This window comes from Gossypium hirsutum, chromosome D13 (genome assembly GCF_007990345.1).
Source record: "Gossypium hirsutum isolate 1008001.06 chromosome D13, Gossypium_hirsutum_v2.1, whole genome shotgun sequence".
In the NCBI taxonomy this organism is placed as follows: Eukaryota; Viridiplantae; Streptophyta; class Magnoliopsida; order Malvales; family Malvaceae; genus Gossypium; species Gossypium hirsutum.
In genome coordinates, this window is record NC_053449.1 from 49,671,119 (window position 1) to 49,688,329 (window position 17,211).

General features: G+C 31.8%; 3 protein-coding genes across 4 annotated transcripts; 1 reads left to right on the top strand and 2 right to left on the bottom strand.

Annotated features, from left to right (window-relative positions):
• Positions 1–3,917: 3,917 nt before the first annotated feature.
• Positions 3,918–6,848, top strand: LOC107920676 (syntaxin-51). Of its 2 annotated transcripts, XR_005922953.1 has the most exons (7): positions 3,918–4,225; positions 4,921–5,139; positions 5,289–5,491; positions 5,579–5,679; positions 5,790–5,834; positions 6,208–6,284; positions 6,476–6,512. XR_005922953.1 is itself a non-coding variant. In XM_016850487.2 (6 exons), exons 2-6 carry the CDS (start codon positions 4,925–4,927, stop codon positions 6,605–6,607), a joined length of 696 nt encoding a protein of 231 aa, XP_016705976.1. In that variant the 5' UTR covers positions 3,918–4,225; positions 4,921–4,924; the 3' UTR covers positions 6,608–6,848. The 2 variants fall into 2 exon arrangements, 1 of the variants encoding a protein (XP_016705976.1); XM_016850487.2 differs by lacking the exon at positions 6,208–6,284 and having other exon boundaries at positions 6,476–6,848.
• Positions 6,849–10,882: 4,034 nt separating this feature from the next.
• Positions 10,883–13,949, bottom strand: LOC107920641 (cell division protein FtsZ homolog 1, chloroplastic). The gene is made up of 6 exons (XM_016850446.2): positions 13,353–13,949; positions 12,701–12,800; positions 12,354–12,583; positions 12,054–12,221; positions 11,551–11,784; positions 10,883–11,371 (listed from the first exon to the last, which is right to left on the bottom strand). Exons 1-6 carry the CDS (start codon positions 13,596–13,598, stop codon positions 11,105–11,107), a joined length of 1,245 nt encoding a protein of 414 aa, XP_016705935.1. The 5' UTR covers positions 13,599–13,949; the 3' UTR covers positions 10,883–11,104.
• Positions 13,950–14,234: 285 nt separating this feature from the next.
• On the bottom strand, positions 14,235–16,763 carry LOC107918508 (V-type proton ATPase subunit e1). The gene is made up of 4 exons (XM_016848079.2): positions 16,566–16,763; positions 16,353–16,480; positions 15,661–15,708; positions 14,235–14,582 (listed from the first exon to the last, which is right to left on the bottom strand). The coding sequence occupies exons 2-4, from the start codon at positions 16,448–16,450 to the stop codon at positions 14,516–14,518; spliced, it is 213 nt and encodes a 70-aa protein (XP_016703568.1). The 5' UTR covers positions 16,451–16,480; positions 16,566–16,763; the 3' UTR covers positions 14,235–14,515.
• Between the last annotated feature and the right edge of the window lie 448 nt (positions 16,764–17,211).

Consider the following 17,211-nt stretch of genomic DNA (forward strand, 5'->3'; position numbering starts at 1 on the left):
AAAAGGGACCGTGTTTTAAAATCTTTTCAAAATTTCAGTTTTCGACATAAAGACATTAAATAATCAACTAGGTACCAATTTTGGGCGTATCGAGGGTGCTAATCCTTTCTCGTATGTAATCGACTCTCGAACCCGTTTTCTAGATTTTGTAGACCAAAAATTATCGTTTTAGTAAATTTAAAATTTTATTAAAATGATTAAATTATGAGGTGATCCGATCACACCTAAATAAAAAGGATTGGTGGTGACTCCATTTTTGTTTTTAAACAAAAAATCGACTCTTTTATGGTTTCGACAATCCTTATCTACTAACTTCTCTAAATGGTCTATTTTCCATATAAGGACCTCAAATTTTGAAATCCATAGCTATTTGATCCCTTTAGCTACTAGAATTCAACTTTTTGCACTTTATGCAATTTGGTCCTTTACATCAAATTAGACATGTAATCAATAAAATTTCTTTACGAAATTTTCATACGACATTTCTATCTAATGCAGACCATGAAATAATGTTAAAATAATTTTTCTTCTGGACTCGAATTTGTGGTCCCGAAACCACTATTCCGATTTCATTGAAAACAGGCTGTTACAGTCCTACCGATGGCTGAGGTCCTGCATTTGTTGTGGATACTCCACAGCTCGTGTGAGCAGCATCGTGTAGCTTACATTCTAACCCGCAGCTCGTATGAGCATTGATGTAAAGGAAATGTTATGGTTATATGTAAAGGCACACTTCGTGTGAGCTTTCCCAAGTACCCGATGTAATTCTAGATGGTTCAACAGGTAAGAAAAGGAAAAGGAAATGGTAAGTATGCAAATGCAATGAATCATGACATTATGGTAGCATTTATGATGTAAAATGTTATGTTTATACATGGTAAACCACATATCTTATGGTTGATTTCATATATATCATGAACAAGTATACTAACTTGTGAGTTTGATGATGTTGTATAGGCTTATACTAAGCCTGTGGCATTGGTTTTGGTTTATAATTATTTTATGAATTGTGTTATAGAAATGGCAAGTTATGTTTAAAGTTTATACGAGCTTACTAAGCCAACGTTGCTTACATAGTTTCTTTTCTTTATTTTCTAGATCATCGGAAGCTCATTTTGGTTGGAAGCTTGTCGGAGACCTATCACACTATCCAACAGTCAATTTGGTAGTTTTTGAGCATTTTGGCCAATGTTTATAATGGCATGTATATGATGTTTTGTTATGGTGTTTGGAGAATGTGTAAATGGTAATTTGGTATGTTTGTGCCTTGATCTTTATGTATGGTTGATGGACTTGTAATGCTTGTTATGTTAAACTCATTTGATCACTTTTAGATAATTGATGTGCATGGTCCTATGGTATATTGATGTTGGCTTGAAAATGGTCTTTTGTGATGTGTTTTAGGCACATAATGGAATTAGGTCTTCATGCTTGAAATAAGGTAATATTGACATGTTTAGGTAAGTGTAGTTTGCATGCAATTATGGTGCCTTTGAATGACATATTGGTTAGGTGAATTCGGTTGTTTGAAATGACATATTTATGTATGTTTGGATGATATTTGAACCCCTTGATTGTGTGCCCAAATGGTAAGAATGGTTAGGTAGGAAATGGTTTTGAAATGGCTTGATTTTAGGTAAATTTTGGGTTCACACAGCCGTGTGAGGCACACAGTCTGGCGACAGGACCATGTGTCATCTGAGGATTACTTAGGGTTCAAGTCAATGAGTTACACGGCCTAGCACACGACCTGGCACACGGGTGTGTGGGGAAACTTAGAGTGTGACACGACCTGGCACACGGGCGTGTGACATGGTCGTATGACCTTACTTAGTGAGTTACACGGGCGAGGACACAGGCTAGGACATGGCCGTGTGTCCCTTGTTCGAAAGTTACACGGCCTGGGGCTATGTCACACGGCCGTGTGACCCCTATTTTTTAATTTTTACAAAATTTTCCTAAACTTTCCAATTTGTTTCAAATTAGTCCTAATTTGCTTCCAAGCTATTTCTTAGGCCTCGAAGGCTCAATTTAGGGACGAAATGTATGATATTGAATGGTTTATGATATATTTATGTTATTAAATGTTATGATGTTTTAATATTTATGATTGTACGATAATACTTCGTAACTCTAATCCGGCGACGGAGACGGGTTAGAGGTGTTACATATCCATGAACTTTTATGGGTAATTTACAATTTCTATCGATTAGGGAGAAATTATTATATGACCACCTCGTTCGAGTCAACAACCTTGACTAGAAAAGAGAATAAGGAGATCATGCTTCTTATAGTCAAGGAACTACTTCACCCAAATGAATCACCTTCAGACATTGTATGATCATCATACTCAACACTTATCTCTTGTATGGGCAACATGTAGGCAACACTCCAAGTCATATTGAATTCCCTTGAGATTTCAAAAAAAAAAAACAACTAGCACTATGGTTACATCCAAATACATAGGGGTGAGCAAAACTCGATTCAACTCGAAAAAAATTCGAATTTCGTGTTAAACAAATCGAGTTATTCGAGTTAATCGAGTTATTTGAATCAACTCGAATTTTTTTCAAATTTCGAGTTCGAATCGAGTTGAGTTTTCAAATTCGAATAACTCGAATAATTCGAATATCAAACTATAATATTTTACATTTTTACCCCAAACTCCCAAACCTTTTTACTTTTCCCTCAAAACTTTTATTGTTTCCCACTTTCCCCCCAAAACTTTTACTCCCTTCCCCTCCCAACCCCCCCATCTACCCAAAATCTATTTCCCACCAAAATTTTACTCTCCCATTTACTTTTTCTCAAAATTTTACTCCCCAAAACCCTCAAAACATTTTATTTTCCCTTAAAATTTTTACTCCCTCCCACTTTTCCCCTAAAACTTTTATTCCCTTCCCATCCCACCTCTCATCTACCCCAAACCCTGCCCCCATCCAATTTTTTTTAATATTTTCCCTCCAAAATTTTACTCCCCTATTTACTTTCCCTTAAACTTTTATTCCCCAAAACTTTTTATTTTCCCCCTAAACTTTTACTTCTCACCCTTTACTCTCAAATAAAAAATCAAAATTATCCAAAGAAAAAATCACTAAACATAAATAGTAATAATTTTATTTATATCTACTATTTATATTATTAAATTAAATTTCACATTTTATATTATTTATATTATTGAATTGTTTAGTCATATTGAATATTTATATTAAAATTGAATTATTAATTATGCCATAAAATATTCGTGTAAAATTTTATATTGGTATCAATTTCACATTTTATTTTTAAAATAAATTTTATTAAAAAAATCATATTTTTATATTTAATATATTTTTTAATTCCAAAATACATAGTGACAAGAATCTGAAGATAATTTAAACAACTAAGTAAGCAAAGAAGCTAACCAGTATATAAAAAATTAACAAATAAATTATGAGGTGATGAAAGTTAATAAAAAATTTGATTAAGGTGGACAAATTTTATTATGATGGGTACAAGGACCCAAAATTATTTTTTAAAATTTAACTCGAACAAATATATTCGATTCGATTCAAATTCCATCTCACTCGATTCGATTCGAGAAAACTTCAAATAAAGTTAGATGATAAAATGATATTCGAAAACTCGATTAACTCAAAAATTTTTTATTTGATTCGATTCGATTCGATTCAATCGAATGTTCACCCTTACAAATACACATGCAGGAAACCTACCAAGCCTTAGTTACTCCTCAAAACATATGTTTGGAGGAGCAAATAAATCTTCTCCACTTGATGAAATTAATTTAAAATACTTTCAAACTAACCAAAGAATCTTCGATGCTTCTCCTAAATCATCAAAACAATCTTAAACAATGCCATACGAAACCAACCTCCCCCTCCCCATTATGTATCTAATAAATACTAGAAAAATAAGGAAATGGACAATTCCCCCCCCCCCTTCCTTTTTTTTTTTTGGGAGGGGTGGGGGAGGAGGGCTACTTTTTTATTTAACGGAAAGAAAATGCCCCTAATCATGTGCTAAACGACGCTGATGTTACTTCGGCTCTACGCTGTCGTTTAATTCCCCAATTCAACAATCAAAATTTCAACCAAATTCAGGAAATTTCAGTTTTTGTTTGGTTACTTATATTCAATCCAATCTCCCTCTCTTGACCCGATCTTTCAAGCTTTTCGTTTTCTTTGGGGTTTGATTAGCTGCTCATTCAATTTTACTTCTCCTCGTTGTAAGTTACTGATGAATTTTGTTTATTTTTCATTAAATTCTCATTTTATGCTATGGGTCTTTGTTTAATTTCATCGGAACTTGGGAATTTATTGTTGGGTTTTGCTTCAAGTTTCCTTCTCTGTCTTTATTTATTCTATTGAGGTTAATTCGATTGCTAAGTTTTTCATTTCTTTTATATCAATATTCATCCAGCTGTGAATAATTGAGATCATACCCTGTTCGAAAAAGGTTTTTTTTTTCTTAAAGTTTAATTAAGGTCTCTTAAGAACCCATTACATATGGATTTTTCTTTGAATTCGACTTATTTTAGCATGATCTAAAGGAAAAGCGGAATTCTGTCGGTGGCCCTAAGTAAAGTTAATTTTACAAGGTGAACAATTGAACATAATTTGATTGCTTAATTCTTTTTGGATTTTATTGATATTTATCCTGTTTTCAGTACAAGATCATATCTAGTTGTAGAAGAAATTTTTACTTTTTTTCTTGCGAGTAATGCTCTAATTCTTCAACAGAAGCCGTTGTAGGGATAAAATAAAAGGGAAAGTTTCTTCTCATAATCATTCCTGGTTAATTTTGAAAGCTCAATTCAGCTTCTGTTAGCTCTTATTTGTTGTTCTTTCATTCTCTGATTGTGTGTATACTTTATGCTTTTTTGGTCCTTTAAATAATCTTTTAACCTGATTACCATTCAAGGTCAATGGCAGCTTCATCAGACCCTTGGATAAAAGAATATAACGAAGCAGTAAAAATTGCTGATGATATCAATGGCATGATATCTGAAAGAATTTCCTTACCTGCATCCGGACCGGAAACTCAGCGTCATGCATCGGCTATAAGAAGAAAGATTACAATTTTAGGGACTAGACTTGATGGATTGCAGTCCCTTATGTCTAGACCTACTGGGAAGCCCTTGTAAGTCATCTTAATTGAGGTGCATTTGATTTTGATCATATGACTTCTGGGGTTTTAATATGTCAATTTGATGTTCTTTGCAAATTGAATATGCTATAGTATGAGGAATAAACCGTCTTTTTGTCAATGCTTCATATTTTTGGTCACAGAACAGAGAAGGAGATGAACCGTCGCAAGGATATGGTTGCAAATTTGAGATCAAAAGCAAATCAGATGGCTTCTGCATTCAATATGTCAAATTTTGCGAACCGAAATAGCCTGTTGGGGCCAGAAACGAAGGCAGATGCCATGAGTAGAACGGTAGGTTTGGATAACTCTGGCCTTGTTGGTCTTCAACGACAAATAATGAAAGGCAAGTATTTTAGTTTCAAATGGCATCCCTGGTAACTTGTGAAGTGGCTTTAGTTCCTTTACTTATGAAGGTGTCTTTTTGAAGCAGAGCAAGATGAGGGTCTTGAGAAGTTGGAGGAGACAGTTATAAGTACAAAGCATATTGCATTGGCAGTCAATGAAGAACTTGATCTGCATACCAGACTCATTGTATTTTACTGTTTTTTTCTTCTATACACTTTTGCCTCTAAAATAAGTGCTTAGTGAAGATTACTCATCTTTTGTGAATTTTACATTATATGTGTACTCCCTCTATGCAGGATGACCTGGACCAACATGTGGAAGTTACCGATTCTCGCCTACGGGTAAAACACTTATAATTAATTAACATTTTAAATGCACAGCAGAATATCTTCCTTTTCTTTTTGTATGAAACAAAATCCAATGACTGCTGTTTAATATATTTATCCAGTACCCCTACTAGAGATGGGCATTCCTGTAAAGTGGTATGCGTCTCTTTTTTTATTTTCACTTCATGGTAATGAATTTAAGCCTCAGAATCTACCAAACATGTCATGTGGTGGGAAATCTTTGGTTATGAATCTCGTCAGGGAGGAATGATAGAATTCATTTGTCATTCAAGCTGTGTGTTTGAATAGATAAAGATCTCCTCAAGTAAACTAAGAATTAGATGACTTTTAACCACTGAATTATGTTAGAACCAATCTGTTTGTGTAGCATTCTTTGGCTGCTAAGACTTGAAGCAAATTAAAGCAAGAAGGAATGTCTGATAATGTTAAGAGTTTCCGTCCAAGGTGTGAGAAATGATGGATTATTTGCAATTTGCTTGTTCAAATGGATGCTTGTTTTTCCTTAACTGCTTAAAGTCTAGAAAAGTTTAACTTTCTAGCTCTTTAACACTATAAAATATACACATGAGTTTCCTAACAAAATGAAATTATACAATAATGGTGGATTCTAAGAATTATGTGTTCTTTGATAACAGAGAGTGCAGAAAAACCTGGCAATTTTGAACAAGCGAACAAAAGGTGGTTGTTCCTGTATGTGCATGCTGTTAGCTGTTATCGGTATCGTGGTTCTGGTCGTTGCCATTTACCTTCTGATCAAATACTTATAATACCAACGATTGCAAACAAAACAAGCTAGCCATTGTTGTATGTGGGTGTCGTGTGTGGAATTCGTTTTCAGTTATTGCCTCCATGTTGGGAACTTCTTATTTGGCTTTGTCCCACTCCTTTTCCTTTTATTTTTTTTCGTTGAAGAAGCTGAGCCGCACGAAATATGTAAATTTACAAGTAATTTTAGTATTGTAGACAAATTTTAACTATCTATCTTATGTTCTTCCTTTTGTTGTTGAATCTAAAGCATTGCCTGCCTCAGCCTGCAATATGGGCGGGGCTTAGCTCAATGCTGGATCCAGATTGGCCTTAAAACAAGTACAATAGGTTTACCTGAACATCTCCAACACTAACAAGGATGTCGAACTTCTCTAGCAACATTGGATTTGCTCGTATGATGTTGTTTGAATGTGTCATTATAGTCCATCTATATTTAATGAAATGATTGTTCATGAGTCAGGTTTGGGTCGGGCCTATGCATGATATTAACACATTTTATACTTGTTCAAATCCACCTTGACTCAAAATATGGGTGTAAAATTTTATTCAAGCCAATCCATATTTGTAAATGATTAATCCAAATTCATTTTAATTTCACTCATATTATTTTTTAAAATTTTTAAAATATATATATTTATATTCTTTTAATTCAATATTTAATATTTTTACTTATTGAAATTATACATATAGTCGTGTTAACATTTTTTAATGTTTACATCATATTGATTTATTTTTGTGTTATAAATTAAATAATTTATAAAAAATAACATAAAATATTACTAATTTAAAAATGATTTGAGTCGAGCTCGAGCTTTGAATGTTCAAGCTCGAGTGCAATCAATATTTTTTGGGTCTTGAATCGTTTGAATCGAAAACCAAATTAAACAGTGAATGAGCCACGAATCGAAAACCAATTGAATCTGTTTTTTTATTTTAAAAGGCTCAAATTTCATGACCCAAAATGAAAAAATAAAACTAAACCAACCGGCCCAAATCTAAAAATAAAAAGCCAACTCAAGTTACCCAGCCCACATACAAAAAGAATTTAAAAAACAAAAACAAAAACAAAATCTAAAATTAACAATGCCGGCGGAAAACAGATCCAAAAGCAAATTGTAAACTAAAAGAACTAAAACCTGAAAATTTTCTTCACAGATTTACCTTGTAAGCAATTGAAAACCTAATACTTGATGCAAAAACATATTAGATTTTGATCATACGTTCTTTAAGAGTCAATGATAGAAGGTCTCCTTTTTTTCATTTTAAATCCAAAAATGAAAATCAAAAGAAAATAAAGAAAGAATAACTCAAAGTGATTGAAGATGAATCAACAGGAGAGAATTAAAAAAGAAAAAGTTGATGTGAAGATGAAGAATACTCGTTGGGAGCCGTAGGTTTAAATACGCTTTCCACCTTTCACTCTTATTTGTATCAGTAAACCTAAGAGTAAATGTCGATTTCATGAAAAAATTGAAGGATATAAGTCAAAATTTTGATTTAAGAAAATAGGTTAAACTTTTTTTATAAATATGACAAAAACACGTTAAAAGAAAAGTACTTTACGGAAATTGCTTTCTTTAATTAGGTATTATTATGTTCATCATTAAATTCCAAGTTTGAATCCTATCTCAAGCACATTTGCTTCTTTTTTTTTTTTGTTTCAAGTTCTTTTGTTAATTTTTAATATTTAGTTACTGTTTTTAATTAATAAACATGTTATTTTCAAATTTTTATTTTATTTTAATTTATCTTTTTAATTAATAATTCTTTTATTTATATCAATAAAATGATAAATATGTAATTATATAATGAAAATAAATTTCATTAGGTTAATATAATAACTCCATTATTATGTAGTTATATAATGAAAAATTATATATTTTTATAGATGCCGTTATATTAAAAATATTTTATTTTTCGAAGAGTATCAGCTATTTTTTTTCTTTTATATAATTTGTATATGTCAAATATTTATTTTTTTCCACCTATATTGTGATAACGCTAAATTTTAATATTATAAAATCATCATACCTACAATGTAGGTGGATAAAATAAACATTTGGCATATAAAAACTATATATAAAGAAAAATAGATCAAAAAATTTAGTTGATGTTTTTAAAAGATAAAATATATTTAACATAAAGATAAATATCAACAATATATATTTTCATTATATAATTACATGTTTATTATTTTATTTATATAAATAAAAGAGTTATTAATTAAAAAGATGGATTAAAAATAAAAATAAAAAACTTGAAAACAATAAGTTTATTAATTAAAAATTTAAGAAAAAGCTTGAAACAATATGAAATAAAAAATACAAATGTGCTTAAGAGAGAAATCAAACTTAAGACTCAATGACAAAAATACTAACATTTGACCATCAAAAGAAAACCCATTTTGTAGAAATTTTTTTTTGAAAAAGCGATTTTCTCAAGACGTGCTTTTGCAACGTCTACGGAAAAACGACCTATTTCCCTAAACAATCAAAATTCTTACTTGTATCCCTAATTTTTTCTTGAAATTGGCATAAATTTCTAATTTTAATATATATCTTCATTATATAACTACATATTCATTATTTTGTTTATATAAATAAAAGATTTATTAATTAAAAAATATTTTTAACATAATGAAATATATCAAATATATTTTTATTAGATAATTACATATTTATTAATTTATTTATATAAATAAAAAGTTATTAATTAAAAATAAAATAAAAAACTTGAAAATAACATGTTTATTAATTAAAAAAATTAACTAAATATTAAAAATTAAGAAAAAAAAAGCTTGAAACAACAAGAAATAAAAATATTGCTTGAAATAAGAATTGAACTTAGGACTTAAATGATGAAAATAGTAATATTTGACCATTGACATGTCCAAAAAAGTATTATTTATAGAAAAACTATTTTTTTAAAATTGTTTTCCCAATTAGGCGTTTTTGTCACATTTATGAAAATTCTGCCTATTTCACTAAATAAGACCTATATTAAAAGTCAAAAAAGCACTTTTAAATGGGTTACAAACCCTTGCCAGCAAGTAGGTTTACATTCGCTCTTGAACTATTTTTTTTATCCATTTTGATCCCAAACTTTAAAATTGATACTTATTTAAGCTCATTCTATCAATGATAGTGAAAAAGTGGGGATAATGCAACTTTTAATTCCCGAACTTGACAAGTAAGTTCACATTGGCCTTGAACTTGACAATTAGATTCACTTTGATACCTACACTTTTTTTGTTTACTTTGGCACATAATCTTAACAATTAGGTCCATTTTAATCCCCAAAGAGTGTCACATCATCACTTGAAAAATAAATATATTTTAGATGATAACATAGTACAATACCTTAATGTCATATTCAATATTTTAATAATTGAACCGATGGTTGAACATGTTAGACCACCAATTCTCGATTCAATTAGTTTGATCAGTTCAACCATCAGACCAATAATAATTAAATAAATAATTAAAAATTCATAAAAATCTAAAAAGCCAAGTAAAACCAATTTTACATTTTATTTTTACTTTTACTTTTTTAGATTTTTATGAATTTTTAATTATTTATTTAATTATTGTTGGTTTGATGATCGAACCAATCAAACTGGTTGAATTAAGAACTATTGGTCTAGTTTGTTTAACTATTGATTCGATTATTAAACGTTGTATATGACACTTTGAGATTATGCCAAACCATCTTCTAATTTTATTTTATTTTTACTTTTCAAATTTAGAGTGTCACATTATTAAACTTTTAGATTTTCAAGTTTAAAGATTAAAATGAACCTAATTGCCAAGTTCAAGTGTTAAAAGTGAACTAAAAAGAGTACCAAGTACCAAAGTGAATCTAGTTGTAAGTTCAACACCCAATGTGAATTTACTTACCAAGTTTAAGGACCAAAAGTTACATTATCCCCCTTTTTTTTTAGATCGTTAACACAATAAACTTTAATAAATAACGATTTTCAAATTTAAGGGTCAAAATAGATAATAATAAAAAACTCAAGGACTAACATAGGTCGAAAGTTACATCATCCCTTGAATAAAAATATAATAATTATTTTTTTATAATTAAACCAGTTAAACCAAAACTAGACAGAGAATAGGAGACTCAACCGGTTCGATTTTTAAAACAAAACTCGCAACTTCCCCTCTTCTTTGAAGTTTCCATAGAAATTCGTGTAAGTTAGCTCAGTAGCTTATCATGATCTTCCTAGCCACACCTTATTTCAAGAAAAATGAGCTACGTAAATTGAATCCATGTGATAAAATTCACAAGCTCTTTATCTAGAGGCATTTCAGGTTCATGTCTTCATACTAGTTTGCTATTTAAACATGGACATATCTACTTTGGACTACTAAAACTCATTAATTATTGAAGCGGCGCACAATCATTTAAAACAAATGGCAACTAAAGACTCATGAGCTTCAAGATCTTTACACAACTAACAGCAAAAAGCAGGTAGAAAGAAGAGATCAGGGAAATTAAAAGAATAGCCTTCGTTGAGATGATCCGGACGGAACAGTTGAAGGGGAAGATGGTTTGAGGGGTAAGGGTATCCCCTTTCTTTCTTGTCCCCCTGCAACTTTGTCATTCTGTTTTGCAGCCTTGGGGTCAGTTAATAATGTCTTCTGAAATGACTGTGAGAAGCCTGTAGCAATAATAGTCACATGGATCTCCCCATTGTATCGGTCATCGACAACAGCACCAAATATGATGTTAGCCGAAGGATCAGCCAAACTAGTCACAACCTGAAAATCAACAAAAACTAATACAGATTACAAAAAGAATTTCTGGTTAATATCTACAGACTACAACTATATCCGAAAATTAGAAGTATATAACATAAAATGCATGCATTTCAATTTCCATAAACATGATAAAATCGAATCAGCAAACAAGAAATCAATGGTTCCTAACAACATAATACCTGTGATACTCTATTAACTTCCTGCAAGGTTATATCTTTTCCTCCAGTAATATTATATACCACACCAGTAGCAGACTGAATTGATGATCCAATTAGAGGAGCCAAAGTTGCTTGCTCTGCCGCTTCTTCTGCACGGTTTTTGCTAGATGAAACTCCTACCCCAAGCATCGCAGTTCCAGAATCTTTCATGACTGCCTTAACATCTGCAAAATCCACATTCACCAATCCAGGTATCTGCAAAATGAAATGAAGAAATTTCAATAATAGACAAAACTCAAAACCGCAAATACTTCACAGGAATAACAATCATAAAACCAAGTTTCAAATGGTTCGAGCATTTAATCATTTATGGCCAAGATGATAAATGCATCGCCATATATATTCAATAGTTATTGCAAGACCAAAGGTCATGATTGTTAACTGGAATGGTGAAGCTGAATCTAAAACCTCTAAAAAGGGTCCAATCTAAGAATATCTAGCTTGCATATGAGAGAATCAGAGACCGTGATTATATCTGAAATTCCTTGTACACCTTGGCGCAGAACATCATCAGCAAGAAGAAAAGCATCTTGGAGAGGTGTCTGCTCATCTGCAATATCAAGCAGACGGTCATTGGGAATCACTATGAGAGTATCAACATTCTTTTGCAACTTTTCAATAGCCTCCAGTGCCTGCAAATATAGAGATAAAGACAATTATTTAGACATTAAAATGATCAAAAGTTTAGCAGCACATCAACTTATTGACAGTTATAACATCCCCCACTATCCAGAGCATTGCATGGAGGAGTTAAATGGACATGCCTGCACAGTTCGTTTGCGTCCCTCAAAGCTGAAGGGATAGGTTACCACACCAACAGTCAAATAACCAGCCTCCTTGGCTATCTGAGCAACAACTGGAGCAGCACCAGACCCAGTGCCTCCGCCCATGCCAGCAGTTATGAAGACAAGATCTGAGCCCTTAAGAGCATTTGCAATGGCATCTCTAGATTCCTCAGCAGCTTGTTCACCCAAAAGTGGATTTCCACCGGTGCCTACATGTCAGTCAATTGATTCACATCATCAACCAAATATAAAGCGAAGTAAATAGCCCTACAACCAATCACAAGAAACAAAATGATGTTTCCATTGATCAAACAAGAGTGCTCGACCTAGTCCACGAGTCAAAAGCTCTCCAATCTGAAGTGGGTTCTCGGCAGCAGACTGTAATAGTGCTTGAGAATCTGTGTTTATTGCATAGAAATCAACACCCTAGTTCCAGAACAAAGCAACAATAACATCAGTAATTGCCTCCAAAATAAAAAATAAAACATTGTGGCTATATTAATGTATTCAACACCTAAGTCCTTTCAATTATCATTTCCATTACCTTCATACGTGCGGTTTAAATTCAACCTACCAAAATCTCAGTAAAAGGGACAACGAGAGACAAGTTTTTAGCTCACGTAGAACAAAGGCAAATTCACATAAAAGCCATAAACTAATCATGAAAAACTAATTGTCCAAATGTCACTGATTTTGTACAAGGGAAAACTTGAAATTCTTAAACTCAATCTCCTAACTTCTCAAATTGACAATCAGAAGCCATCAAATCAAAATACAGGCTAACCCACCAGCAAAACCATTTCAAGTTTTTGAGTCCAAAAATGGGGAAATCCCCAACAATCCTCCATTTTTCAAATCTCAAGCTAAAACCACTCTGAAAAAAAAAACATTCCTGAGTTTTGAGGCAAAAGAGCCCACAAAATTTCACAAAATTTGCAGACGTTAAACAAAACGCAAATGAGAAAGCTGAAAACCAACCTGTAAACCGCTACCAATCATTCGATTAACAGCATTGTTACCACCTCCACCAACACCGACCACCTTTATCTTGGCAGTTTCCATTGGAGCAAATGAACAGGCTATCCCTCCAAAACGGTGACGCGTCCTCAAAAAGCTTTTCTTCAATGAAATTTTTGAAGAAGAACGTAGTCTTGAAGAAAACAAAGAAGAAGAAGCGGTTATTGATATCAATTCCTTTGGGCTTGTTACTTGAAGTGTTGCCATTTTTGACAAGGAAAACAAGGGGGGAAAACTGCCAAAAAAAAGGGGTTTTTTTTTTAAATGATATTTGATTGAATGGAGAAGAAAAGAGAGAAGCTTTTAGGGTTTTAGATAGATTTTCAGTAAAATTTCAGAATTTCATGTGTTGGTAAAAGATTTCTGAGAGACCACTTGAAAGTTGCAACAGATTGGATGACACTTTCTTTTAGCGGACTCGGGTTTTAACAATAGAACGTCACAACGACGGCGTTTGGTCTTCTTTTTCATATATTACCTCAAAAAAATTGAAATTGATGTCGAAAATACGATTTTAAGATAGTTGGAAATAAGAGCTGAGAAGCAAAATTTGAAAAGAGGATAAGTCTCAACTGAAAAGTAAACGTTTCAAGATATTATCTTAAAAATTAGACTTTAATTTAAAATTTATGGGCATAAAATCTTGTTCAACTAGTGATGAATGATTTCTAAATATAAATTCAGGTGATCAGCTTATCAAATATCATCTTTAAATACAAACATATTAATCAATTAAATTATTTTTTTTTCCCTTTGGTGGGTAAATTGAGTGTGAAGATTGAATACAAATATGTTTAAATTTTCTATATATTTGATACATCAAAACAACACAAGGCATTGCTATTATTCTCAAAAGATATATAATCTTTTATTTTACCAAAATCTCATAATGTCCCATAGAACACTAATTTTTATGAAAATTGAATAAAAGATGATAATATAACAAATGAGAAACTGATAACAAGTGCCAACACAAACTTTTAAGTTCATGCTCAAATTCGGGTTACATACAAAACCAAACACCAGAAGACACAAAAATCATCCATCATAGCTAAATTCAGATGCTCCTCAGTGGTCGATTCACAATCACATTCTCGGTTCTGAAACATAATGTGTAAAGAACTTCATTCCCCTTCACTCAAAATGGGGACAATGAGAGGTTTCATTTGTGCAAGATATACAATTGCCCACCTATCAAAGAAAAAGAATTGATATTATAAACTAGAAAGACAATTAAATAAGACAATGTTTGCTTACTACTAAGTGCTCTACATGATAAAATTAGTTTCATCAGAATAACTTGATGAACGAGCATCCCACACCCAAAAGATGCCCCACATAGGTCTTCCCTGAAAACGTATGTGGTCCTAAAATCTTGGCTTAATATAGTCTTGGAAATCCTGTTTTGCCTCCAAGTCAAGTTCCTCACTCAAATCCTGCCGCCAGAAAGAAAAACCACTGCTGGAAAGCAAGCGAGTGACTAGGCAAACTTACTTCTTAGGTATTGTGGTATTAGGCGCCATAAACAGAAGTATGTAATAAGTACTAGGGAGGGAAGAAAAAAAGAATGCATGCTTGGAGGTTCAATAATCTATGAAAGGATGCATATTTATGTGATGAATGTAAGACGTACATCATTTGTATGAATACTATACAAGCATTCAAGAGTCCCAGAGGAAGAAGTAAAACATATTTACTGTTCTTTTAAATGATAAAATTAGGAGCTTTATCATCTGCCATGGAAACCCTTAACCCACCTTATTCCACAAACATAGCAACCATCAAACTCTCATACATTGGCAGCATTATGTAACATAACAAATCACGGTACATAACAAGCTCAGCCATTAAAAGGTATCATATTCAGTGATTTCATAGCCAAAGAATCTAATCAAAATGCTAGACAAGAAATTATTCCAAGTTTTACGACAATTCTTTATAAACAGCTTAGAATTAGGTCTTTGCAATGCCGTTCAAATTTACCATACGTCAATATCCTAATACTAGAATATATATACATAGAGACACACACACGCCTAGAAGAAAAGCAATTTCCAGCTACACAAATGAGAGGAAGAAAGGAATTGAGAATTGACATTATATTATACTGTTTATCTAAACAAAATCTGGGAAAAAATTAACATGGCTAACCGGATTCCAATGTTAATAATCATCAAACTTTTAAGATGAACTGTGTCTAAAAAATAAAATAAAATAAAATAAAAGCTACTATGAAGAAAGATAAAATGTAAAACAAACATAAACTTACATCATCCAACAACAGACAGTTGCTGTGATAACCAATGTTAGATGGAGCCTGCAAAAAGCAACAAGAAAAATGGTTTTCAATGAGTAGCTACAAGGAAATCTAAGAAGGCATTAATCTCATTGGCAGGGGATAACAATCCAACAAAAGAATTCCCAACCCAATCTTTAGAACCTAGATGACAAAACAAGTTATATGGTATATAATGGTTCAATATGGTTATATTCATTTTTTTCAAGTTTTAACATATATGTGGAGAGTCCTCGGGTATCATGTCTGGATTTGAGCACAGGCATTTCAAGAAAAAATGAACGCTCAAGTGTAACATAAAATGGTACTACATAATGAAAATCGTTAAAGATCAGCTTGATAGATTACCACCCAACACAATGATAGGAGATAAAATTCATTCAAGTTCAGAGTTAACAACCACATCACCTACAACTGAACATTGGTTCACAGTGATAACTCGCTATTCACTTCTATTGCCAAATTAAAGCATATTTCATTCATATACCAATCAAAATATGCCCTTTAAACATAATTAAAGGAACATGAAACCCAGATTGAGAAAAAAAATACTAAAATTTTTAGCATATGAAATTTACATTAAAAAAAAAAGTTAATAGTCTAATAGAATAGCAAATTTAATTCTTTAAAAGAGAGAGGGAGAGAAATTTTTAAAGGGCACTTACAGATTAGCAGAGGGACCTCGGTTGCAGCAGATTCTGGTACAAAGAGATGCAATTATCCCAATCACAGCAAAAATTAGGGTTGTTACCAAGAAACCCATATCTCAGATCTCGGTTTTACACAATAATTCCTGCAGGAAAAAAACCTGAAAACTTAGATATGAGGCTCAGCAAAGAACCAAAATAAATTTGGAGATCGAATATAATTCCAATTACCTTCTCCTTGGTTTCTGAAAAAAAAAAAAGAAATCCAAGAAAATAACAGTAATTGAGATCTTAATTAGAAATAGGAAGCTTCGTCTGAAATGAGGTTTTAGATTTTAAGTTGCGGATCTTCAAAAAGCCGATAAATTCATCAACGACCCAAATTAAACTAAATTGGCCAACATTCGGCCGTATTGGACTAAATGGCCCAATTTTGAAATAAATTGGCTTTAAATATTTATATTATGCATAGAGTATATTACATTTTGTTCTATCTATTTAAAAAATAAGTAAATTAGTATCTATATATTAAATTAAGGAGCAAACTGGTTCTTCTATTAAAAAAATTTATTTATTTCTACTATTAAAAATTGATCTCTATATATTAGAATGAGGCACACGTAGCATACCACATGTAATTATTTGGTTATTTTGTCAACAACGCAGTTTTTAACAGTAGAAATAGATGAATTTTTTAATAGAAAAAATGAGTTTACTCTTTGATCTAACATACAAGGACTAATATGCTCAATTTTTTTAATAAAAAGGGCAAAATGCAATCTAACTTTTAGAACAAAAACCTTTATGGTACTTTTAACCTATGAATTCATTGACATTTTTAGTAAAAGAGACAAAATGTAATTTGATTCTTAGTACA

Coding starts and splice junctions, on each gene's coding strand:
- LOC107920676 (XM_016850487.2), top strand. CDS start 4,925: ATGGCAGCTTCATCAGACCCTTGGATAAAAGAATATAACGAAGCAGTA. Junction 5,140..5,288: donor AGACCTACTGGGAAGCCCTT/GTAAGTCATCTT, acceptor TTTTGGTCACAG/AACAGAGAAGGAGATGAACC. Junction 5,835..6,475: donor TTACCGATTCTCGCCTACGG/GTAAAACACTTA, acceptor CTTTGATAACAG/AGAGTGCAGAAAAACCTGGC.
- LOC107920641 (XM_016850446.2), bottom strand. CDS start 13,598: ATGGCAACACTTCAAGTAACAAGCCCAAAGGAATTGATATCAATAACC. Junction 12,584..12,700: donor GCTTTTGACTCGTGGACTAG/GTCGAGCACTCT, acceptor ACTGACATGTAG/GCACCGGTGGAAATCCACTT. Junction 11,785..12,053: donor GAATTTCAGATATAATCACG/GTCTCTGATTCT, acceptor TTCATTTTGCAG/ATACCTGGATTGGTGAATGT.
- LOC107918508 (XM_016848079.2), bottom strand. CDS start 16,450: ATGGGTTTCTTGGTAACAACCCTAATTTTTGCTGTGATTGGGATAATT. Junction 15,709..16,352: donor CGAGGTCCCTCTGCTAATCT/GTAAGTGCCCTT, acceptor TGCTTTTTGCAG/GCTCCATCTAACATTGGTTA. Junction 14,583..15,660: donor ACTGTCTGTTGTTGGATGAT/GTAAGTTTATGT, acceptor TTTCTTTGATAG/GTGGGCAATTGTATATCTTG.